Genomic DNA, 24988 nt, shown 5'->3' with positions numbered 1-24988 from the left:
GCCCTCCACCTGCTAGCTCGATCAGCAAGTGGTCCTGGAGTTAATCGGGCGCACCACGCTTAAGCACCTCGCTGACAGGCACTATTTTGAGTGCGGCGGCCCCTCACCCTCCTCTTCTCCACATACACTCAAAGGGGAGATTCCGGGCCTCATAACTGCATCAAAACAGGCCTGGGGGATGTGGCACAAACGGAACGGGTACATTTAGGGCATAACATGGGCCGGGGGAGCGCCCACGAGGCCGGGGCTTCGGAGCTCACAGAGGAAGGGTCTCCATGCTTCCCTGGTCGGCCACGCCCCCTTATACGACTCTTTTTACAGAGTACGACATTCACCACTTACAATGTAACAGTGGTGTTATATAGGATGTTGTCACTTGCCCGGTTAGATAGGAGTATAGACCCGCTTGTAGGCTCTTCACCCTTTCTTCCTTGATCGTTTTCTCCCTACCTCAACCTCCCACTTTCCCCACCTTTGACTTTCAAAGCTGTGCTTCGAGATTTCTCATGGTCAAAAACTTGCAAATAAACTAAGAACAAAGAGATCCCTTGGAGGTGGGTCCCTTCCCCCAGTGGAGGGGCCACAGGGTGGGCGGGGCGGGAGGTGCTGCCGGGGCGGGAGAAACTGGTGGCTGCAGTGTGCAGCTGCCAGGAACTGGCTGGGGGGGGAGACACCCCCAGCCAGGACAATGAGAAAGCAGCCGGGCATCGGCTACGGCACCAAAAGGCAATGTTAAAATGGGGTCTGTGGGGTGAGACAGAGCAGCAGCTCTTCCACTCCTGCACCACGAACCTGCCGACGCCAACGAAGATCCTCCGGACCCGCTGGACCTCATCTGCCTCCCGCTGCCGAGGGAACCGCTGCCACACCCAACATCCAGTTTCCATCTCACCCTCCCTGTAGGACAAGAGTCAGCTGGGAGTTTTGGCAGGTGGGGGTGGACCATGTGGTCATTGATTTGCCCTTCCTGGGGGAACCCTGATGCCGGTTAGGTACAGTGGTGAGACCACGGTCTGCCTCTCACCGGGAGGCTTTGGCACAGCGGGGGTCCGATGGGGAGGAGGCCAAAATAGGGCGGGGTGGGGCCAGGAGGCAGAAGGTGTCAGACAACAGAAGGGTGCCTCTTGGGATCCCCCCCAGTATAGTATATGGCAGGGACATCCACAACAACGTAGGGGGGACCTCAAGGCTGTACCACGCCCATGGGGCGGGAGTTAGCAGTTCCACCTGGACCACCTGTCACAAGGAGGAAAGAATGTAAATGTGTATATATGATTATGCAGTTTTCTTTTTTATGGTCACGTTTATACTTTGGTGTGTGGATTCTTTAGTGATGTTAATAATTAAATGTGGCCATATATATCCAAAAAAGAAGTGTCAGTGTTCTTTCTTCCGCTGACCGGTACTGCCTCCCTGCTGAGCCCACCATTAACGCTCTGCACTGAGGCTGAGATTGCAGCCCCGGGTTCAATGTAATCCATTGTCTTGAGAAGAGGGGCATTGAATAATTTACAGGTGGGTGCAGTCTCCCCCATTAGAACCTTGATGGCCAGAGGGCCTCATTATGTGTTTGGCGGTCCGGAATCAAGGTTGCCGGAAAACTAACCGGCACCCTTGTTTCTGGACCACCACACTGAGTCTGCCTGCCGGGCATGCTGCAATCGACAGGTCTGACCCTGCCGGGAGCATGGGCCCCAGAAGGCAGACTCATCACGGAAGCACTGACACCCTTAGTGATGGTACCCGGTGTAAAGAAGACCGGTGGGGGGGTCTGTACTTCTGCTCTCTATATGGTAGAGGGGAGGCACAGAGGACCCCAGCCAAGATTCTCTAATACGGTAGCGATGGACGAGCAATCAAGGCCTAGCTTCTCAGGAGGTGATGCAGGCTGGTTCTTAAGTACAGTGTATCCCCAAGCCCCCACAAAGGAATGTCCACACACTGTATTACTGAAAACACAGTCTTTATATAATTAATATTCAAGGGTTATGTACACTTATCACAATAACGCACTTTGTGCTCAGGAAAATCAGCAATGGTAAATATCTACAATTCTAAAGTGGTACCACTAATATTAGACCTCATTAAAGTGCATTCACAATACTGTAGAAATGGCACACAGATCAATAAGAAGGAAACCAGCAATAGAGAGAGGAGAGATAACAGAGGGTTGAAACAATAGGCAGAATACTGGCCCTTGCTACTGGACACAGTTCTGTGTGGAGATCCCCCCACCTGGGCAACCTGCAAAATAAAGAGATATAACCCCAGCCCAGTCCAGATATTGTTCAATAGTCTATTTTTCTCCTATAATGTTTTTACCCCCCCAATGTACCTGGTGGAGTCGAGTTCCTCGAAAAGGCGTCGACAAGCGTCGAGGGACTCGCTGTTCGGCGACGGGGAATCGACGGCCCTTCTTGAATGCCTTCCTTTTCAGGCGGGAGGCACGGGGCGTCGAACGTCCGTCGACGAACGAGGCCGAACGTTGTCGAAGAGGCGGCAGCTCCGTCCGAGCGGTGCTCGTCGGCGTCGGGGCGTCGGCGTCCTGCAAGGCGGAGGTGTGCGGGGCACCTCGATGACAATAGTTCTGGACCGCAAAGATTGTAGAGACGGGAGCCCAGCAAGGGCGTCGAGTCGTCCGAGTCTTTGGGGTCGTCGGGTGGCGGGAAACCCACCGGCAGGTTTCTCCTCGGCGCGTTGGTCGTCCTCGACTTTCTCCGGCAGGATAAGCGGTCGACGATGCGGTCGAGAGAGTCCTTCGATTGAATGTTCTTAGGCAATGGAGCGGACGGCTCCGATCGTCGGCGGCACGGCGTCAAGTGGTTCCCACGGCTGGGCAACACAACTTCGACGGGCCTCCAGCGGTTACACAGACCTGCGAACCCTGGTCGACGGCAATGGACTTCGACAGCGTCGATGTCCGGGTGCTTCACTTCGATCTCCTCGGCGGTCCCGTCTCGGGTCGGCAGCCTTTCGAGGGTCTGACTTCCAGGGCGCTTCGGCGAAGATTCAGCGGTGCTCGATGGTCCCTCGGAGCACGGGAAGAGGGCGCCTTACCAGGTCCTCTCTCGGGTCAGTCCTCGACGATTTCGACAACCTTCAGTTCCGTCGAAGCAAATGCCACAGCAAGTCTTCTTCTTCCAGCTGGACGTCGAGGATCAGCAAATCCAGTTACTCTTGAGTGGAGACTCAGCTTCTGAATGCTTCTGAACAATTTCCAGTGGTGAGAGGTCCCCAGATATACTATTCTGTCTCTCATCCACACTGCTGGCACACACACAGCAGCCAATCACACAGAAGGGCATTCATGCAGTCAGTCAGCCAATCAGGCACACAGTGCATTCAGGCCACACTCCTCCCTTTCAGACACTCACAACAAGGAATGTGGATTGGGACAAGTACCCAGCCATTCAACACTACACACTGCATTCAGGCCAGTTTCGGGCAGGGCTGTCTCAGTCTTTGTCTCTCATGCCAGAAACCAGACAACCACAACAAGGAGTGTATATTGGTCACACACTCCATTCACCCAGGTCCCACCCACAGGAGGTACCCCCAACATACAGTCACTGGGAAGGCTCCAGTCAGTCTAGCTGGGCCTTCACAACAACACCATATATGGAACTTCCACCCAACAGCCAGTCAGGGGGAAGGGACAGAGTCAGGGCATCCCAGGACTTTGGGAAAACAAGACAACAGGCAATAGAAAGCAAGAGGCCACAGGGGCCATCTTGTTTCTATCAGGAATCAACTGATCCCAATGGCAGGGCCTGGGTATCCCAAAATGGAGGACACCCAGAGCACCTGTCCAATTCAGCATGGAGCTGCCACCAGCCCATACCCTGCTCTGTGGGCCACCCACAGGTGCCCAAAAACATACACTAGGGGCACAGGGTTGTACCCCCCCACCCATGGGTGCCATAAGGGTATCCCAGGGGTCTGTTCACCAAACCAAAAGAGAGAGCTGCACTGCCAGGAGTCCCAAATGGATTCCTGGGCAGAAAACATAACAGAACACACGATAAAAGGCAGAAGAGGACAAGGATTCAGAGGCCCTGTCCCTCTGATACATTTCCAGCATCACAGTCGCCCCCCCCAGACTGAGGTGGAGGGTGCCTAATCTCCCACGGGATAGACACCCTCATCCAGACGGTCAACATACCTTCTGGAAAGGCCATCTGCATTATCGTGACTCTTCCCTGGTCTGTGCTCTATGGTGAAGTCTAGCCCTTGTAGGCTAATCGACCACCTGAGCAATTTCGGATTCTCACCCTTCATCTGCATAAGCCACTTCAGGGGCTTATGATCTGTTTGGACCTTGAAGGTGGACCCCGTAAGGTAGGGCCTAAAACGCCTAAGGCTCCAAACTATACTAAAACATTCCTTTTCAACAGTAGCCCACCTAAGTTCTCTACCCTTGAGTTGTCTACTGATGAATATGATAGGATGTTCTCTCCCTTTGTCATCTAACTGGGACAAGACAGCTCCAATTCCGGTGTCGCAGGCATCCGTCTGGACGATAAAGGGTCGGCTGTAGTCAGGCGCACTCAACACAGGTGCCCTACACAGACTTTCTTTCAAGCCATCAAAGGCCCTCTGACAGTCTTCAGTCCAATTAACCTTCCTAGGCTGTTTGGGTGAAGTTAGAGCTGTCAGGGGTGCAGCTATGGTTCCATAGTCTGCCATGAAATTGCGATAGTACCCAGTGAGGCCCAAAAAGGCTCTCACCTGGGTTTGAGTAGTGGGAGTCTCCCAGTTCTGTACGTCCTGTACTTTACTGGAGAGAGGTTGGATTTGACCCCCTCCTACCTCATGACCAAGATAGGTAACTTTCCCCTGAGCTATCTGGCACTTGGTGGCCTTGATAGTGAGGTTAGCCCTTTTCAAGGCCTGCAACACCTTATCCAGATGTGTCAAATGCTCTTCCCAGGTGGAACTGTAGACGGCAATGTCGTCTAAGTAAGCCACACAAAAGGCTTCCAGCCCACTGAGCGCATGGTTGACCAATCTCTGGAAGGTGGCAGGGGCATTCTTCAACCCAAAGGGCATGACCCTAAACTGGTAGAGTCCCTCAGGTGTGGAGAATGCCGTCTTTTCCTTGGCATGGTCCGTCAGAGCTATTTGCCAATAGCCTGAGGTAAGGTCAAAGGTGCTCACAAATTTGGCAGCACCTATAGTGTCCACGAGCTCATCAGCCCTGGGCAATGGGTGCGCGTCAGTTTTGGTGACGGCATTGACTCCTCGGTAGTCCACACAGAACCTCCAATCCTTGGTACCCGCCGGGGAACTTGCCTTGGGGACAAGGACCACTGGACTGGACCAGGGACTGGTGGAGGGTTCAATAACACCCAGATCCAACATCTTGGCGACCTCAGCCTGGATGTGGTTTTTGACGGTATCTGACATACGATAGCTCCTGCTTTTGACAGGCACACTGTCACCAGTGTCAATTTCGTGCTTACACCACGGTGTAAGGCCCGGTGTCAGTGAAAACAGAGGGGCATACTGCTGGAGCAAAGCCCGGCAGGCCCTCTGCTGCTCTGTTGTCAAATCGGGAGAGAGTTGTACTCCCTCCACTGAGCCATCCTGAGGGTTGCTATGCAGCAAATCAGGAAGGGGCTCACTCTCATCCTCTTCTTGCCCTGAAGCTAGCAAGAGACATGAGACTTCTGCTCGCCTGTGGAAAGGCTTGAGCCTGTTGACATGGAATACCTGGGGGGCTACCCCAGAGGCTCCCATGTCCACCAGATAATTGACTTCGCCCATCTTGGAGATGATCCTGAAGGGTCCAGTCCACTTGTCTGCCAAAGCTCTAGGCTTGGTAGGCTCCATCACAAGGATTTCCTGTCCCGGAGTCCAATCCACTTGCGAAGCTTTCAGGTCATGCCAGTACTTATTCAATTCCTGGCTGGCCTTGAGATTTGCTGTTGCCTGACCCATCATTTGTGTCATCCTCCGCCTGAGGCCTAACACATAGTCCCCCACTTGCTTGGCGGGACCTGGAGGGGTGGCTTCCAAGCCTTCTCGGATCAAGGCGAGGGGCCCCCTCACGGGATGTCCAAAGAGTAACTCAAAGGGGCTGAAACCAACACCCTCTTGAGGTACCTCTCTGTAAGCAAACAGCAGGCATGGCAGGAGGAGATCCCATTTCCTCCTTAGGGGCTCTTCCAAAGCACCTAGCATGCCCTTGAGAGTTTTGTTAAATCTCTCAACCAGACCATTGGTCTGGGGGTGGTAAGAGGTGGAGAACTTGTAGGTTACCCCGCACTCTTTCCACATGGTTTTCATGTAACTAGACATGAAGTTGGATCCTCGGTCAGAGACAACCTCCTTGGGGAATCCAACACGGGTGAAAATGCCCAGGAGAGCCCTGGCAACCACCTTGGCAGTAACAGTCCGAAGGGGTATTGCCTCAGGGTACCTGGTGGCATGATCTACCAAGACCAGGATGAACCGATGTCCACCTGAAGTGGGAGGGTCAAGGGGACCGACGATGTCGATGCCCACCCTCTCAAATGGGGTGCCAACCACTGGTAATGGCTGCAGTGGGGCAATGACCCTGCCTCCAGTCTTGCCAGACAACTGACAAGTTGGGCAGGTCCTGCAGTGGGACTCCACCTCTACTCCCATCCGTGGCCAGTAGAAATGGGCAGAGAGCCTCTGCTTAGTCTTCTTGGTCCCAAGATGACCAGCCAAGGGCACCTCATGCGCCAACTGCAGTAGGAAGGGCCTGTAAACCTGGGGTACCACCAACCTCTTGCGGGCACCAGGTTCGGGCTTAGTGGGCTCACTAACAAGGAGCTCACCCTCCCAATAAATCTTGAATGTCCTAGGCACTTCACCTTGTGCCTGGGACAGGGCCTGTTTCCTCAGGCCCTCGAGAGAGTGGCACTCTCTCTGTCCCTTACAGAAGTCTGCCCGGGAGGGTCCCCCTTCAGCTAACAAGCATTGAAGGTCGGGATGATCCTCCGGGTTGAGAACCTCTCCCACAGGAGAGTCTTCTGTCTCTTCTCCCACAGGAGTTGAGTTTGGGTTTTCCGCTGGACCCAGCCCGTCCGGAGCATGGATCCCATTGGGTGCTGTCGGAACAGCAGGAAGAGAAGGTGTTCCCTCCACAGAGGTGGCCTTCTTGGTCTTCCTTCTTCTTGCCTTAGGCCTCGCCTTTGGCTCGGATACCTGACTCACAGCCAGACCCGGTGTCACCTGTGACCTAGTGACTGCAGCAGCAGTCATGGGAAGACCATCCGAGATCAACCCCAACTCTACTAGATCGTTTCCTAACAGAATGTTAGCAGGGACATTGTCCTGAACCAGGACAGGAAGCTTTGCTGTCTTGTCTCCAATCATGAGTGTGACTAGGGTTACAGGCGATAATTTGGGAGGCCCACCAGCTAACCTGGTGGTTCTCAGAGGAGCACCTACATAGTCCTCTGGCTTGAGCAGGGTCCTGTCCACCACTGTCATGCTTGCCCCAGTGTCTCTCAAACCAGTAGAAGGCTGGCCATTCAAGAGGACACTTCTCAAAAACCTACGGGTGTTCTGCGGGATAGTCGCCAGTACTTCTGCGTACTGGTCCCAGGCCCCAAGGGACACTAAGGAAATCTCTACTGGAGCACCAAATGTGATTCCTGTAGAGGAGGGGAGGACAGTGGCCTCCACCTCAGACACGGGGTAAGGGTAGGTCAGGCTGACAGCCTGTACTCCAAGTGCCTTACCTTTACACTTGGGGTCACCCCTTTTGTGATCCAGAGCCCCACAATCCCAACAAGTGCCAGGAGTGCGGGGTACGGTACTGGAACCACTGGGAGCCTGCTTTGCAGCAGGTGGACCACTACTCTTATTCCCACCCACAGAGGACTTATCCCCACTAGATTTTTGGGTCTTAGGAGAGGAAGGTTTTGGTTTACCCGACTGTGACTGCTTTTGGGACTCCTCAGCTTTCTGAGAGGCCCCCTTTTCTTTGTCCTTGTCCTTCCCACTGGAGTCCTTAGGGGACACCCGGTGGGAGACCCACTTGTCAGCCAACCTAGCCAGCTTAAAGGGGTCCAAAATGTTCTGGTCAGCCACATACTGACGCAGCTCTGGTGAACAGGCTTCAGAAAAATGCTCAAAAAACAAGAGGTGGGACAACTCAACAAAAGTTTTCACCTTGTATCCATCAATCCACCCCATCATGTTCATGTGCGCAGTACTCACCCAGTCAACCCAAGACACATTCTCTCTTTTCTTAAATTCCCTGAACCTTTTAAGGTATTGGGCAGGTGTCTTGCCAAACTTGGCAATCAAAGCAGACTTCATACACTCATACTGACCCCTTTCTTCCACACTCAGCTTCAGAATACAGTCATATCCAGTTTGAGGCACTCTGCTTAACAAACACTTAGCCCAATCTCTTTTATCTACATCATGAATTGCACAAGCCATTTCAAACGCTTCAATCCATTGGAGGATATCTGAACCCTCCACAAACACACCAACCAAATCTTTCATAAACTTGGTGGCTGGGGACCTGACACTCTCACTGGATCTAGCTGAAGTCTCCACTCTGGCTTTCTCTAGCTGGATTCTCTGACATTCAGTGTCCTGGCTTTTGAGTTCAAGGTCCTTATTTCTGAGTTCAAGATCCCTATTCTTGAGTTCCACTTGCTGTGCCAGCTCCTCTTTCTTAAGCTCAGCTTCTATTTCCAACTTGCGATATTCAAAGGCTAACTTCATCCTCAATAACTCAAGTTCCATGGAATTGCTGGGGTTTGGAACAGAGGCAGCAGGAATGGTGGCATTCCCAGAAACAGATTCAGCGACAACCCCAGGGGCAGAGTCCTCACTGGTTGCATCCCCCCCTTCCTCAAGAGTTTCACCATCAGTCTGGTAATCCACCAGGGCAGCTATCAGCTCAGCCCTAGACTTATCCACAAAGTCTAACTCCCTGGCTTCACAAGCACTCTGGAGAGCCTCTAAGCTCATCCGAGTCAATTTACCATTTGCAATGGCCTCCATTGCTTGTAATGCAGTTATTTGGTACACACCCAAACCTTAATCTAATAAAAGTGCGGATATTTTGTAAGTGGCACGGTTATACACTGAGTCTTAAAACCATAAGCATCCCACCGCTGCCACCAGCTTTGTAAAGAAGACCGGTGGGGGGGTCTGTACTTCTGCTCTCTATATGGTAGAGGGGAGGCACAGAGGACCCCAGCCAAGATTCTCTAATACGGTAGCGATGGACGAGCAATCAAGGCCTAGCTTCTCAGGAGGTGATGCAGGCTGGTTCTTAAGTACAGTGTATCCCCAAGCCCCCACAAAGGAATGTCCACACACTGTATTACTGAAAACACAGTCTTTATATAATTAATATTCAAGGGTTATGTACACTTATCACAATAACGCACTTTGTGCTCAGGAAAATCAGCAATGGTAAATATCTACAATTCTAAAGTGGTACCACTAATATTAGACCTCATTAAAGTGCATTCACAATACTGTAGAAATGGCACACAGATCAATAAGAAGGAAACCAGCAATAGAGAGAGGAGAGATAACAGAGGGTTGAAACAATAGGCAGAATACTGGCCCTTGCTACTGGACACAGTTCTGTGTGGAGATCCCCCCACCTGGGCAACCTGCAAAATAAAGAGATATAACCCCAGCCCAGTCCAGATATTGTTCAATAGTCTATTTTTCTCCTATAATGTTTTTACCCCCCCAATGTACCTGGTGGAGTCGAGTTCCTCGAAAAGGCGTCGACAAGCGTCGAGGGACTCGCTGTTCGGCGACGGGGAATCGACGGCCCTTCTTGAATGCCTTCCTTTTCAGGCGGGAGGCACGGGGCGTCGAACGTCCGTCGACGAACGAGGCCGAACGTTGTCGAAGAGGCGGCAGCTCCGTCCGAGCGGTGCTCGTCGGCGTCGGGGCGTCGGCGTCCTGCAAGGCGGAGGTGTGCGGGGCACCTCGATGACAATAGTTCTGGACCGCAAAGATTGTAGAGACGGGAGCCCAGCAAGGGCGTCGAGTCGTCCGAGTCTTTGGGGTCGTCGGGTGGCGGGAAACCCACCGGCAGGTTTCTCCTCGGCGCGTTGGTCGTCCTCGACTTTCTCCGGCAGGATAAGCGGTCGACGATGCGGTCGAGAGAGTCCTTCGATTGAATGTTCTTAGGCAATGGAGCGGACGGCTCCGATCGTCGGCGGCACGGCGTCAAGTGGTTCCCACGGCTGGGCAACACAACTTCGACGGGCCTCCAGCGGTTACACAGACCTGCGAACCCTGGTCGACGGCAATGGACTTCGACAGCGTCGATGTCCGGGTGCTTCACTTCGATCTCCTCGGCGGTCCCGTCTCGGGTCGGCAGCCTTTCGAGGGTCTGACTTCCAGGGCGCTTCGGCGAAGATTCAGCGGTGCTCGATGGTCCCTCGGAGCACGGGAAGAGGGCGCCTTACCAGGTCCTCTCTCGGGTCAGTCCTCGACGATTTCGACAACCTTCAGTTCCGTCGAAGCAAATGCCACAGCAAGTCTTCTTCTTCCAGCTGGACGTCGAGGATCAGCAAATCCAGTTACTCTTGAGTGGAGACTCAGCTTCTGAATGCTTCTGAACAATTTCCAGTGGTGAGAGGTCCCCAGATATACTATTCTGTCTCTCATCCACACTGCTGGCACACACACAGCAGCCAATCACACAGAAGGGCATTCATGCAGTCAGTCAGCCAATCAGGCACACAGTGCATTCAGGCCACACTCCTCCCTTTCAGACACTCACAACAAGGAATGTGGATTGGGACAAGTACCCAGCCATTCAACACTACACACTGCATTCAGGCCAGTTTCGGGCAGGGCTGTCTCAGTCTTTGTCTCTCATGCCAGAAACCAGACAACCACAACAAGGAGTGTATATTGGTCACACACTCCATTCACCCAGGTCCCACCCACAGGAGGTACCCCCAACATACAGTCACTGGGAAGGCTCCAGTCAGTCTAGCTGGGCCTTCACAACAACACCATATATGGAACTTCCACCCAACAGCCAGTCAGGGGGAAGGGACAGAGTCAGGGCATCCCAGGACTTTGGGAAAACAAGACAACAGGCAATAGAAAGCAAGAGGCCACAGGGGCCATCTTGTTTCTATCAGGAATCAACTGATCCCAATGGCAGGGCCTGGGTATCCCAAAATGGAGGACACCCAGAGCACCTGTCCAATTCAGCATGGAGCTGCCACCAGCCCATACCCTGCTCTGTGGGCCACCCACAGGTGCCCAAAAACATACACTAGGGGCACAGGGTTGTACCCCCCCACCCATGGGTGCCATAAGGGTATCCCAGGGGTCTGTTCACCAAACCAAAAGAGAGAGCTGCACTGCCAGGAGTCCCAAATGGATTCCTGGGCAGAAAACATAACAGAACACACGATAAAAGGCAGAAGAGGACAAGGATTCAGAGGCCCTGTCCCTCTGATACATTTCCAGCATCACACCCGGCACCTAGCTTACCGGTCTGCCGGGACTTGTAATGTCCCAAAGGCACCAGGAAGCTAGGTGCCGGAAACGGTGTTACAAGGTCGGTAACAACCTGCCGGTCGCACCAGCGGGTAACCGCTGACCTCGGAATGAGGCCCTATCTGACTATCTGTGTATTTGCAAACCTCACACCTTTGCACAAAGCTCTACAAGGTCCTTGGTTCTTTGATGGCTGCCAGCCCCACCCGTCCCTCTACTTTCCGCTGTGTTTTCACTTACCACCCAGGGCTTGTCGCAGAAGTTGTAGACCGAGTGCAGGGAGTTGACACTGGGAATGCCGGCATATTGCAGCCCAATCACGATGTTGCGGTAGTCTCCATTCTTGGCCATGCTGAAGGCGTGCTGGCGGATCATGACAAAATCCGGCTTCAGAGATCTAAAAAAAACAAGAGGAAAAGGCAAGTATTGTGGGAGCTCCAACTCCATATTAAAGAAATGTTCACCAATACCACATGCAGACCCTACCATGGGCGCACATGCTTCACTAAGGTGACATGAGGTGCATGATAAGGTATTCATTGTTGGGGGCATCATGCCCAGGCCTGTAGTTTGATTGTTTTTTCACTGTGCAGGTTAAGAATGCTGTTGCATACCATGCATGCAAAGTTTGACTTTTGAGAAAAAAATTGACCACAACAGTAAAAAGTAAAAAACTATTGTTTTTTTTTTTATAAAAGATGCACATACTACCTATCAGGAATGCTTTGCAGACGGCTTTTGCAGTGAATTCCAAGGAATCCGACTGCTTTTATCAGCGCTAAATTCAGGCGGATTCCCAAGGAATCCATTCGATTTCCACCTGCATTCAAATCTCATGCAGGCGTACAATGAATAGGTTGCAGGTCGAGCGGGAAGGACGTGGAGGAAACTGATTCCTCTTCCGGTCTCCCATTCTGCCTGCAAAACATTTTGAAAAGGACCTGTAGCCGTAAAACAATGCACACACTGCTTTAGGCCTTGATTTTACCGCTTGCTTTACTACTCTTGGCCTCTGAAAATGACCCCGTCTTTTCACTTGTCATGTACAGCAGGTGCAGATTAAGTGCCTCTGTTTGCAGGCTATCTCTGTCTGAAGGGGACCGGGTGCATATTGAGGTAATGCTACAATGACTGAAGCCCTCGGAGAACGGAGACTGAAGCCATCTGCATGGGTTTCTGCAGCACCCCCATTTCCAGCACCGATGACCGCGCAGAGAGGTTGTGTAAAGGCCCTCGCCTTGTGGGGTTCTTGGAACTGTTGGCAGAGCTGGGGGGGGAGGGGATGTTGGATAAGGCCCTTGGCCGCATGTGGTGTGTTCTGGGCCAGGTGCACCTCTTCCCAGGGGTGGGCTGGCCTATAGGGAACTCTGGAGATTTCCCCGGTAGGCCTCTACACCTTGGGTCTCTTATGTGATAACCTATTTCATTTCCAAATGTTCTCATAAGTAAAGGGTCGGGCTTGCTGATATGATGCCACTTTGAACATTATTTCCAGGGCCTCTATTGGTTCCCAGTCCACCTCTGCCTATTCCCATTGGTTGCAGTGGAAACATACAATCAAAATAGACCAATGAAGGCATCCAATACGCATTTATTTGTTAAATGGTCAACTGGATTGAAGTGGCCCAACTTCCAGATCTGGAATGGCTGACAGTTCCGATGTGGGCAAAGTGTGGTGGCAATCAGAAGAACAGCGCTGAGCTGTCTCCCACTTAGGGCATGGCATGCTAACCGCCTCTAGTCTACACACAAGGGGCAGATAATGCCCGGCGTGTGATGGATATTTAATACAGCTCTCCTGCAAGTTTTTCAGCCTGTTACTAAGCACTGCCTTTAAGGCAACCCAGTCACCGGGAGCGAAACAGGGGTGCCTAAAAGCAAAACTTGTTGGTCACATGATGAAGCCGGGATTAGAACCTTCAACTTCTAAAAAAACAACTCCTCCTCAAGACATGGGTGTCCCTGTTCCGGAACTTAACCTTCCTGACTTGATCATGTTCAGTAAGTCAGCCAATGAGGAGGTACACAGAGTGCAGGAGTGGACAGACTTTCCCCCAAAATAGTGTGGGTCTAGCCTTCCTGGATGTGCACAGGCCTCAACTACACCAAAGGCTACCCCTTCCAGCTTGCCCACATCCCCCCCGCACCCCCGTGCTAGGTGGTAATGACTCAGCAAGACCGAGGGCAATCAACACACAAGTTGTTTTGTTGGTTTCATTTCCTCTGCGCCTGTCACTTGTCTATCTATTTTTTGTTGTTGCTGTAAAAAATGTAAAAGTATAACTTCAGGTTTATCTTACTGGTGGGCAAACACATACAGTGCACACAAACGCGAAGCCTTGCCAGTACGTCAATATGGTAATAGCAGATGGTCGTGCGTCACGTGTGCACTTATTGTCCTTGTTAAAATTAACCCTTTAGAGTCCTGCTCATAACAAGTCTTGCAAAACAAAAAATTATGTGAACTGTACAAATTATGTTTACAGCTCATTGTATACAAATTTGGCGACCCACTTTTTCATTTGTTTATATTGGAGAGGAATCATTAATTTCGTGTGCTTTCCATGGGCATCTGCTCAATAGGAAACGCATCTTGTCAAATCCTGACATCCCCCACGACAGCATCTCCATCATTTGGCAACAGTGCACAGAAGCGGCTGGATATGCGAGGCATGAAGCACCAGAACATAGACCATACCAGCCAAGTGGCTATTGAATGTTCATTATAAGGACAGTGTGATATAATATGATGTGATAAGTCATTTATAACGCGCCTGTACACAAGTGTTTGTAGGCGCGCGTGTGGCCTTCCTACAATGAACAACCCCTTAGACCTACCTCACGGACAAGAGGTGAAATTGGCAAAAACCGCGCCACGGAAGATCGGAATTGTGCAGCCCACTTGGCGATAGTCGCTATCAATTATTTTTCGATACTTTGCTGGGGCATGCCAACCAGTCCCCGGTCCCCCCAAGATAAACTCACTCCTTAACATACTTACCTCACTGCCTTCACCCCATTCCTCATCACCTCCATATCCACTGAGAAGTTCCCATTGGCGTGGGCGACCAGGTTGACATCTGAAAACTCCACCTGGAAAGGAAAAGCGACAGGGAAAAGTGAGTGAAAAGGATCCCGGCATGGCTTCCCGTTGGAGGGAACATTGGGCCTCATTATAAGTTTGTCGGTTCTGAACACATTTTCTGCTAATAACGTTTAGTTCATTGGCACTTTTCCGGACCAGCAAACTACAAGTTTTCCCGTAGGGGTTACATGACTCACCTCCAGCCAAGAGCTGGGGGTAACTCAGGCCCCCACCGGCATTAAACAGCCGCTAATACCGGTGCTGGAGATACCAGCAATTCTCCCCATGAAGTTCTATGGGACTCCATGGAATCCGAAATAACTGGTATTTCCACCACTTGTAGTATCCTGGTAATACCGGGGTATCAGGCAGAGGAAATGGTAATACGGCTTGTTGGTATCCCTCCGGAATTGCCGGCTGGATACCACTAAACATGTAATGACCCTCATATTATGCTGTAGTGGTTTTTGTGGATCAGGCAGGGATTGATAAGGCTCCAGGTTACATAAGCGTTGCAACCATTCAGCAGATGTTTGCAGTGCACTTTCACTGGAGAAGACATTTTCTCAGTACAAAAAATAGCTGGTGGCAGTTCTGATTTGCAGGGGGACACTTATCACGCTACAGAATTACACTGCACCGCTGTAAGGCTTAGTCAAAGTGGGTTTTCATGATATATAGCATATTACTTTTCAGCCACAATGTTTTTCGCATCATTACAGCCCATTGTTCATCTGGCTCCATACTTCTGGGCCATATTTTCCCAAACCCTACAACATTTCTAACAAATCACTTTCCTGAGAGAGTGTATTTACATTAACTGCAAAATTAAAGGTTTTGGCTCGCATGTTTTGTGCCCAAATTATGTTTTTCCTGCCATTCATTCTATCTCCTTTCTTTCTTCTCTGTTTTTTACCCCTCACCTTCCTAATTGTTCTCTTTTTTCCCACTGCCAATATTTTCCCCTGCACCCACCCTGCACAATTTTCCCTTTGTCCTTCCCTTTAAATGGATGACCGATCCCACTCAGTTCTCCCTTACTTCCCACCCTTGTGCACATTCGAACCCACACTCCTTCCCACCCCAACACTTTTCTGACTTTCTGTACACCTTTCCTGGTTTGTTTAGTTTTGGCCATTATGTGATGCTTAAGCGCTACCTATAAGCTGAAACTATTACATTGGAGAAGAGCTAGGCGGGAGATGACATTAAACGAGGGACACAGCTTGTAGGAGCTGTTTGGCTATTTACCCATGCAGAGACTGCCCATGGCTATGCTAATGTGTATGGCTATTGTCACCTACTACCCAAAACACATCCCCACAGTATCTCTTTGAGGTAGCTCTACCAACCAGTAACATCAACCTTTGGCATGCGAGTGTTATTTATAAGCTGCCTGCTGAGAGTTAATGCCTGAATTGTAGATGCAAATGTGGCACTGGTGTAATAAAAATGTCCTAACCAAGAGTGCTTTCAGCTATTGGATTTATAGCTGTTCCTTGCACAAAAGTCCTGCTTCCAGCTGTTGCCATCCTATGGCCAGGCAAATGCCTTTCCCATGCACACTCAAAAGCGGAAACTGCTTATGATATGATATGATAGGTGGTGTCCAGCCAAAGGATCTAAAAAAAAAGATCGAATGCCCTTTTTAATTTGAACCAAAAGGACCGAGAAAAAAAAAGGTTTGAATGCTTTTTATTCATTTATTTATATATTTTTTAGTTTAGTATGCTAAAAAAAGTTTTTTTTAAAAGAAAACGGGGGTAGGGTGTAATCCCCCTATAATTTTTTTTAAAAATAAAAATTAGACCCTTTTTTTCAGTCCTTTTGGTGTTGAAAAAAAGGCATTTGATCCTTTTGTATTAGATCCTATCACCTATAACCATGATCGGTTATTTATAGCGCGCTTAATACCCACAGGTTTCTAAGCGGGCACTCGAGGATCAAACCTGTGGTGCTGCGTGTCGTCTTCCTTCCAAGGAGAGCACGTTGCCCCTGAACTATCCTCCCAAGACCCTTGTTTCCACAGTCAGTGGCTCTTCTAATCCTGTCCAGTAGCTGCCATCTTTGTTGTTCAGTGACTGAGATCGTTCATATAGTAAAGTTTTGACAAATTTGAATGTGTAATAATTTTTTGGGATTCATGGATTTTTTTGGGTGAGCAAGGTTTTGGGGGTGCAAATAACTCCCAGTGTTCTGACAGCCATTCTCAGGTTCCTGAGCTGGGCGGGGTAAGGAGAGGTCATTTTCTGATAGTGGAAACAGTTACCTTCTGATAATGCCTTCTATGAGCGTCATTAATGCGTCGATTGGGAAATTGCTGGCTGCGGTCTCTTTTGGGCACATCTACTGGTTGATAATAATAATAATAATAATAATGATTTGGCATTTATATAGCGCTACGAACCCTCATGTATCTGAGCGCTGCTTATTATTACCCACGGTGTGTGGTGCTCATTTATCGACCTCGGAAGGATGAAAGGCTGATTTTGGCCCCGCCGGGATTCGAACCTGCATTAGCAGGCTCTGCACGAATGTCAAAGTGAGGCTCACTGTGCCACTCTTCGCACACAGTGAATGGACGACCCCGGCCAGACAGCACTCACCTGTTCCACTTTGATGTCATATTCTCCGTGGATTTTCTTCCCCTTGAAAAGTTTCGCCCTAAGAGACAGGAAATAAAAAAAGAGAGAAAAAGTCAGACGAAATAGGTCTGAATGATGTAATCTGCACAGAGAACAGCACGTCATACGTCATTGAGGCGCGACTGTCTTGTTTACAATGGTGCTTCCGAAGGTCTCAGAAGGACACATTTGACTAACTCCTTAATCAGGTGCAGTAGAAGGCTGGCGCAGGCCCAGCAGATAATGCATATTGATCTTTGCTTTATGTCACCTGACTTCCTTCCGTGCCTGTTAAGACTGATTAATAATGAATGCGCACACGCACACTTGTTTAACATATGTGAACCAGATGTCGCTGCAGAACGGTCGTTCGCTATCAGATTCTGTGCACCGGCGGCGAAACGCCTGCTTTGGTGCAGTTTCTATCGCCATCTTTTGCAGCAACTTCAGAATCTCAACGGCTTCTCTACCGACTAGCTCAAGATGGCGTCGAAAAATGGGTGCATGGTCACTTGGACAGAACAGTGAGACTGGCCCCATCACTGCACCCTGTCCTCTACTCCCATTACAAAGACGACTACCCTTATTCTGTACCATGTGAGGGCTTCTGCCAAGCGTAGGCCTTGAGCCAACTGCCCACCTGCCTCCACCTTACCCATACCTGCCTACATTTGAAAATCAAAATTCCTGAGATGTATGCTGCGACCACAGCCACACAAGACCCCGCCCATTTGTACACGACTCCGTCCAAACATCCCGCCCACTTGTCAAAAAGGTAAACTCAGTTGCCGTAGCTGTCATTAGAAACATTTTTGCAGTTTGCCCTTTACAGTGGAATGCAATAATTGTGAATGTCCAAAGACAAGCAATATCAGGAACGAGCACAGAAATGATTACCTATTTGGAAAATGGGAAACAGAAGTCACATGAGTAAAGTAATATGACTGGAATATTTCTATCGTAAACAGACCTGCCCACCTGACCTAAAATAAAGACGTCTTTTGTTGAATAAGAATCAAGTGTCATTGAGTATTATTTTTCCCTTGCCTCCCAACGCGAGGGTAGAGAACATATCATTGGACTAACGCTTTATAGTGGCCTTCTTGGAGGCCCGGGGCTTCAGGTATAAGTGCTGGCAGAATGAAATTCCAATCCCTGAACATTATGGCGAGAGTATCTGCAGGGCTTTTAGTTTAGTGTCTTTCAGACAGATAACAGTCTCAAACTGTCTCAAGATAGATTCATTGGCATACACGGTTGTTTATTTTAATTTTACTTTCCTTTCCCAATGCGAGTATGCGAACGGCGACCGCTTGTGAATACTGCTTTCAATCCGTGTCATTCATTGAATGAATGAATTCCAATGCTATAATAAGCAAAATGAACGCATACTCGCATTGGGAAAAGAAAGAAAAATGAAAATAAACACAGGCAGCGCCGAGGTAGACACAAATGAAAAAAAATTTAAAACTGGCCGTTTCCGGGTCCCGCCCACACCTCCACCCGATTGGCTACCGGAGGCAGCCAATCGGGTGGAGAATATGGCGGGACCCGGAAACTGCTGAGATTCCACGGTCTTTTCGGGAGACCCAGAGAAATGCTTAAAATTAGTCTCCGGAAAAATTCTGGAGGTTAGGCAGGTATGACCTTACCCCGCCAAGCGAGTGCGGGTGGAAGCCAATTTAACAATAGAGGCTAGCGGCTAGATGACTCATTGGAGGATGGGAAACATGAGTTTCTTCCAATCCTTTGACATTTGTAATAGTATGCACTACCTTAGAATAATCTCATTTTTTGTGATTGCTGAGAATTCATAAAAGGTTCCTCTGCCATAGGTGGCACACAAAGTGAAATACTTCCAGTCATAAGCATAGCTCTCAACCATTTGTGTTGCAAAGGCGGGTGAAATCACCCGATTTTGTTTTTGGTGGGTGAGATGCCCATTGAAATGAATGGGCGTGCAGGAGGCTTGGCGGGTGAGTCAGCCCTTTAGAAGGCGGGTGACACCCGCCGAAAGCGTGTGTGTTGAGAGCTATGCATAAGTGTTGTTAAGGTGTGGGGAATATGCATTTAACGTCTAATCCATAAGCCTCCCATAAAACATAAACATATTTGTAATGTCATATCTGGCCAGCATTGGGCCTTCCTTGCAGGCTGGCCATCTACCCAATGGCGAGACACCATGTTGCAATGTAAACACCGGAAATACTGACAGTCAAGAGAAAGCAACAATGAGAACAAAAGAAAAAGGAAGCCGGAGCTCTGGGGTGATTGAGCGGAATGTTGAAAAAGAGGGCCATCTGTGGATGAGGTGGAAGGTGATGGATTCCTTGTGCAATAGAAGGAACCAATAGGCAAGCGATTCAAATGAGCGTGTTCTGGGAGAGGGGATGATGGAGCAAGGCCAATCGCTCCTGTGGATGATTACCGCTTCGCCTCCTGCCCTTCCTGGCTGGTCGGCATGTTGGCTGCAGTATCCTTGGGTAGGAGGACGTCGAAAACATGTGCGGAGGACGGAGTAAAGCATGAACATGGCATTAAGGTTGTTGTACGAGATGAGGTCAGAGATCTCTGCAGCATGAGCGACTGTTGAGCGAGCGTTGATCAACATGAGAGGACATGTCCATGTGGTCTGTGGGTGTTGGATGGGGGCAAAGGCAATGTTGATGAGTTTTGCTAGTGTAGCTTGACGTGGCTGCCCAGGGCATTTGGCCATTTCAACTCCAGTGAGTGGCAATGGCAGAGGGAGGAGACACATGGTGGTGTCTTTTGGTGAATAGCAGTAGTAGCGATTAGTTTGTGGTGAAATGCAGGATAGCGGGGCAGGCCCTTGACCCTATCAGGCTGGAACAGACACAAACAGGTGAGGTCCTTGTCTATGCCCGTCCTTTGCTGAGAATTCTGGTGATGAGGACTTCTAAGGAGGATCGATTAAATATGTGGTGGTCGGACCAGCTGCGTGGCAGGGCCTGGTCACGTGACCAGCAGTCTACTCAGTGCTGTCTGCTTGGAGCTGGCCTAGAGTCCTTAAGTAGAGGTTTGGAAGGCGTGAAAACTGGAGGTGGGTGGAGCAACTGAGTGGCAGGGCCCTCTAGGTGCAATACCAAGGCTAAGGCGAAGTGCAAATAGACAGGCTATCCTAATACATCTTCTAAGCGCAATAGGCTGACTGTCTTTAAAAATTGTCAAGTGCTATGTACAGTCTGTCCTTATGTACCTTCTAGGTGCAACAGACTGGAGCCCCAGTATATTTCTAAGTTCTGTAGATGGCTACCATCAGAAGTCTATTAAAGAAATACAAGGCTACCTGTATACGTTTTCTATGTGCATTTCCGTGGCTAACTCATAAATCTTCTAGTGCAATAGATAGGCTACCCTCATCTATTAATGAATACATTAAATTAACATTATGATCAATAGCGGATAGTCCCTTTTTTGCAAAGTAACACAGTGATCTATTTAGAAGGGAGTCCCTCTTCTGGAAAGTAATATTGTGATCTAGTTAGTGGAGAGTCACTCTTCCAGCAGGCAATGGTGTTGCGTTATTTACGTGAAGTAGCTTTTGAAAGGGGGAGTTCATCTTCTATAGTAGAGAGCATTTGTTTGCGAAGAAACTGTCTGCCATCAGGGGTGGCAGCTGTATATTGGCTATTTACCTGATTGGAGTAGTGGTGGAAGTTGACTTTGGCTTGGGCAGCAAACCATTTAATTTGCTGGCACTCTGAGGCAAACGGGATGAAATGAGTGGACCATTGTACTAGCTATTGCTGCAGGCTGTTAATGGATACGAAGTGCATTATAAGCTAGCCCGTAAAGAGAAGTCATTCTCCTGTCGCACCCCGACCATCTGGAACTCAATCCTGCCAGAGGCTCAAAATGCCGCCATCCTCCTCTAGCTCTGCAACACACTAAAAGTGTGTCTCTTTCAACAACAGCTGCTGGAGAGGGAAAAGGCCTCCCTCCCTCCACCAACAGTCCCGGGCTACTGCATAAAAAGCTACCCCCAATGCTGGCATCTTCCCGGGGTAAAGCAGGTACCTGCTGCCCTCCAGCTAAGCCCAATGCTGGCATCTTCCCGGGGTAAAGCAGCGTCCTGCTGCCCTCCAGCTAAGCCCAATGCTGGCATCTTCCCGGGGTAAAGCAGCATCCTGCTGCCCTCCAGCTAAGCCCAATGCTGGCATCTTCCCAGGGTAAAGCAGCGTCCTGCTGCCCTCCAGCTAAGCCCAATGCTGGCATCTTCCCGGAGTAAAGCGTCCTGCTGCCCTCCAGCTAAGACCAATGGCGGCATCTTTCCGGGGTAAAGCAGCGTCCTGCTGCCCTCCAGCTAAGCCCAATGCTGGCATGTTCCCGGGGTAAAGCAGGTACCTGCTGCCCTCCAGCTAAGCCCAATGCTGGCATCTTCCCAGGGTAAAGCAGCGTCCTGCTGCCCTCCAGCTAAGCCCAATGCTGGCATCTTCCCGGGGTAAAGCGTCCTGCTGCCCTCCAGCTAAGAAGAGTGGCGGCATCTTTCCGGGGTAAAGCAGCATCCTGCTGCCCTCCAGCTAAACCCAATGCTGGCATCTTCCCGGGGTAAAGCGCCCTGCTGCCCTCCAGCGAAGCCCAATGCTGGCATCTTTCCAGGGTAAAGCAGCATCCTGCTGCCCTCCAGCTAAGACCAATGCTGGCATCTTCCCGGGGTAAATCGCCCTGCTGCCCTCCAGCTCAGTCCAATGCTGGCAACTTCCTGGGGAAGCGCCCTGCTGCCATCCAGCTAAGCCCAATGCTGTCATCTTCCCCGGGGTGAAGCGCCCTGCTGCCCTCCAGCTAAGCCCAATGCTGGCATCTTCCCGGGTAAAGCGCCTTGCTGCCTTCCAGCTACGCCCAACGCTGGCATCTTCCTGGAGTAAAGTGCCCTGCTGCCCTCCAGCAAAGCCCAATGCTGGCATCTTCCCGGGGTAAATCTCCCTGCTGCCCTCCAGCTTAGCCCAATGCTGGCCTCTTCCGGGGTAAAGCGCCCTGCTGCCCTCCAGCTCAGTCCAATGCTGGCATCTTCCTGGGGTGAAGCGCCCTGCTGCCCTCCAGCTAAGCCCAATGCTGGCATCTTCCCAGGCTAAAGCGCCCTGCTGCCCTCCAGCTACGCCCAACGCTGGCATCTTCACGTGTTAAAGTGCTCTGCTGCCCTCCATCTCAGTCCAATGCTGGCATCTTCCTGGGGTGAAGCGCCCTGCTGCCCTCCAGCTAAGCCCAATTCTGGCATCTTCCCGGGTTAAAGCGCCCTGCTGCCCCCCAGCTACGCCCAACGCTGGCATCTTCCAGGGGTAAAGCGCCCTGCTGCCCTCCAGCTGCGCCCACCGCTGGCATCTTCCCGGGGTAAATCACCCTGCTGCCCTCCAGCTAAGCCCAATGCTGGCATCTTCCCGGGGTAAAGCAGCGTCCTGCTGCCCTCCAGCTAAGCCCAACGCTGGCATCTTCTCGGGGTAGAGCATCCTGCTGCCCTCCAGCTAAGCCCAATGCTGGCATCTTCCCGGGGTAAAGCGCCCTGCTGCCCTCCAGCGAAGCCCAATGCTGGCATCTTTCCGGGGTAAAGCAGCATCCTGCTGCCCTCCAGGTAAGCCCAATGCTGGCATCTTCCCGGGGTAAAGCGCCCTGTTGCCCTCCAGCTAAGACCAATGCTGGCATCTTCCCGGGGTAAATCGCCCTGCTGCCCTCCAGCTCAGTCCAATGCTGGCATGTTCCTGGGGAAGCGCCCTGCTGCCCTCCAGCTAAGCCCAATGCCGTCATCTTCCCGGGGTGAAGCGCCCTGCTGCCCTCCAGCTAAGCCCAATGCTGGCATCTTCCCGGGTTAAAGTGCCCTGCTGCCCTCCAGTTAAGCCCAATGCTGGCATCTTCCCGGGTAAAGCGCCTTGCTGCCTTCCAGCTACGCCCAACGCTGGCATCTTCCTGGAGTAAAGTGCCCTGCTGCCCTCCAGCTAAGCCCAATGCTGGCATCCTCCCGGGGTAAATCGCCCTGCTGCCCTCCAGCTAAGCCCAATGCTGGCCTCTTCCGGGGTAAAGCGCCCTGCTGCCCTCCAGCTCAGTCCAATGCTGGCATCTTCCTGGGGTGAAGCGCCCTGCTGCCCTCTAGCTAAGCCCAAGGCTGGCATCTTCCTGGGGTGAAGCGCCCTGCTGCCCTCCAGCTAAGCCCAATTCTGGCATCTTCCCAGGTTAAAGCGCCCTGCTGCCCCCCAGCTACGCCCAACGCTGGCATCTTCCAGGGGTAAAGCGCCCTGCTGCCCTCCAGCTACGCCCAACGCTGGCATCTTCCCGGGGTAAATCACCCTGCTGCCCTCCAGCTAAGCCCAATGCTGGCATCTTCCCGGGGTAAAACAGCATCCTGCTGCCCTCCAGCTAAGCCCAACGCTGGCATCTTCTCGGGGTAGAGCGCCCTGCTGCCCTCCAGCTAAGCCCAATGCTGGCATCTTCCCGGGATAAAGTGCCCTGCTGCCCTCCAGCTAAACCCAATGCTGGCATCTTCCCGGGGTAAAGAGCCCTGCTGCCCTCTAGCTAAGCCCAATGCTGGCATCTTCCCGGGGTAAAGCGCCCTGCTGCCCTCCAGCTAAGCCCAACGCTGGCATCTTCCCGGGTTAAAGTGCCCTGCTGACCTCCAGCTAAGCCCAATGCTGGCATCTTCCCCGGGGTAAAGCGCCCTGCTGCCCTCCAGCTCAGTCCAATGTTGGCATCTTCCCGGGGTAAAGCGCCCTGCTGCCCTCCAGCTAAGCCCAACGCTGGCATCTTCCCGGGGTAAAGCGCCCTTCTGCCCTCCAGCTAAGCCCAACGCTGGCATCTTCCCGGGGTAAAGCGCCCTGCTGCCCTCCAGCTAAGCCCAACGCTGGCATCTTCCCGGGGTAAAGCGCCCTGCTGCCCTCCAGCTAAACCCAACGGTGGCATCTTCCCGGGGTAAAGCGCCCTGCTGCCCTCCAGCTAAGCCCAACGGTGGCATCTTCCCGGGGTAAAGCGAGGGCTAGGTTCACACTAGAAACATGAAAATAAAATGAAACAAATGACTGGTAACAACAGGAAGATAGCACCCACCAAAAGAGCACAGGTGGTGTTACGTTTGTAACCTTTTTTCCTGAGTTTTAGCGTTTAAAGGCCATGATGAAGACATTGAAACATATCCTTAAAATAGGTAGACATCAAAAGTGGCCCATTGGCGCCCCACCTGTGAGCGTGCAGGCGAGTTAGCGCCAGTGTGATCATAAGGTGCGTGCCTGACAATGCATACGGGGAACAATAGTCCTGGAAAGACAGCTGTTTCTTAACAGCCGTGTCACTGATACCCCTTTTAATGACCCAGGAAGGATTGAAAGGGTGAGTTGGGTTTTTCGCAATGACAAATGTCGCAATGGTCCCAGCCCATCCGAGTTTTGGTTGCAATAAACTATTTTTGGAAATGCTATGTGCCCGTCACACGTTTACCCCGAAGCCAGGTTGCACAAATATTATTCACTATACAGTATCGAAGTGACTGCATGTTCTCGCTCGCCTCACTGTGCATTGCAGCAGTACTGCCGCCATGCCAGTTCCATTTCGCAAAATACCTTTTAATTACTACATGTACAGCTTTTGGACTGAGCTGCTTAATTTGTATCAAGCCAAACAGAAAATGGACCTACCAGGTAGCTTAACAGTTTCCCATTATCATATAAGACCTATTTAGGTGCCCACCATCGACCAATGGAGGCCCATCTGGGAAGACTTCCTCCGATATCAGCTCACCCCAACCAGTGCTTAATTAATTTAAAAAGTGTTTTCTAGCACTCCTGTGACACTGCGG

General features: G+C 51.1%; 1 protein-coding gene across 2 annotated transcripts in view; it reads right to left on the bottom strand.

Annotated features, from left to right (window-relative positions):
* SYN1 (synapsin I) overlaps positions 1 to 24988 on the bottom strand; it is a 731549-nt gene that overhangs the window by 456578 nt on the left and 249983 nt on the right. For both annotated transcript variants that reach the window (XM_069647426.1, XM_069647427.1), the window contains exons 3-5: positions 17176 to 17233; positions 14486 to 14577; positions 11725 to 11881 (exon numbers count right to left, since the gene is read on the bottom strand). In XM_069647426.1, coding sequence (XP_069503527.1) covers positions 11725 to 11881; positions 14486 to 14577; positions 17176 to 17233 — 307 coding nt within the window. The remainder of the gene's footprint in view (positions 1 to 11724; positions 11882 to 14485; positions 14578 to 17175; positions 17234 to 24988) is intronic.

Source organism: Ambystoma mexicanum, chromosome 2q, assembly GCF_040938575.1.
Source record: "Ambystoma mexicanum isolate Mex_15411 chromosome 2q, UKY_AmexF1_1, whole genome shotgun sequence".
NCBI lineage: Eukaryota > Metazoa > Chordata > Amphibia > Caudata > Ambystomatidae > Ambystoma > Ambystoma mexicanum.
The sequence above is the reverse complement of the archived record's forward strand: the minus strand, read 5'-3'. Positions and strand labels throughout refer to the sequence as shown.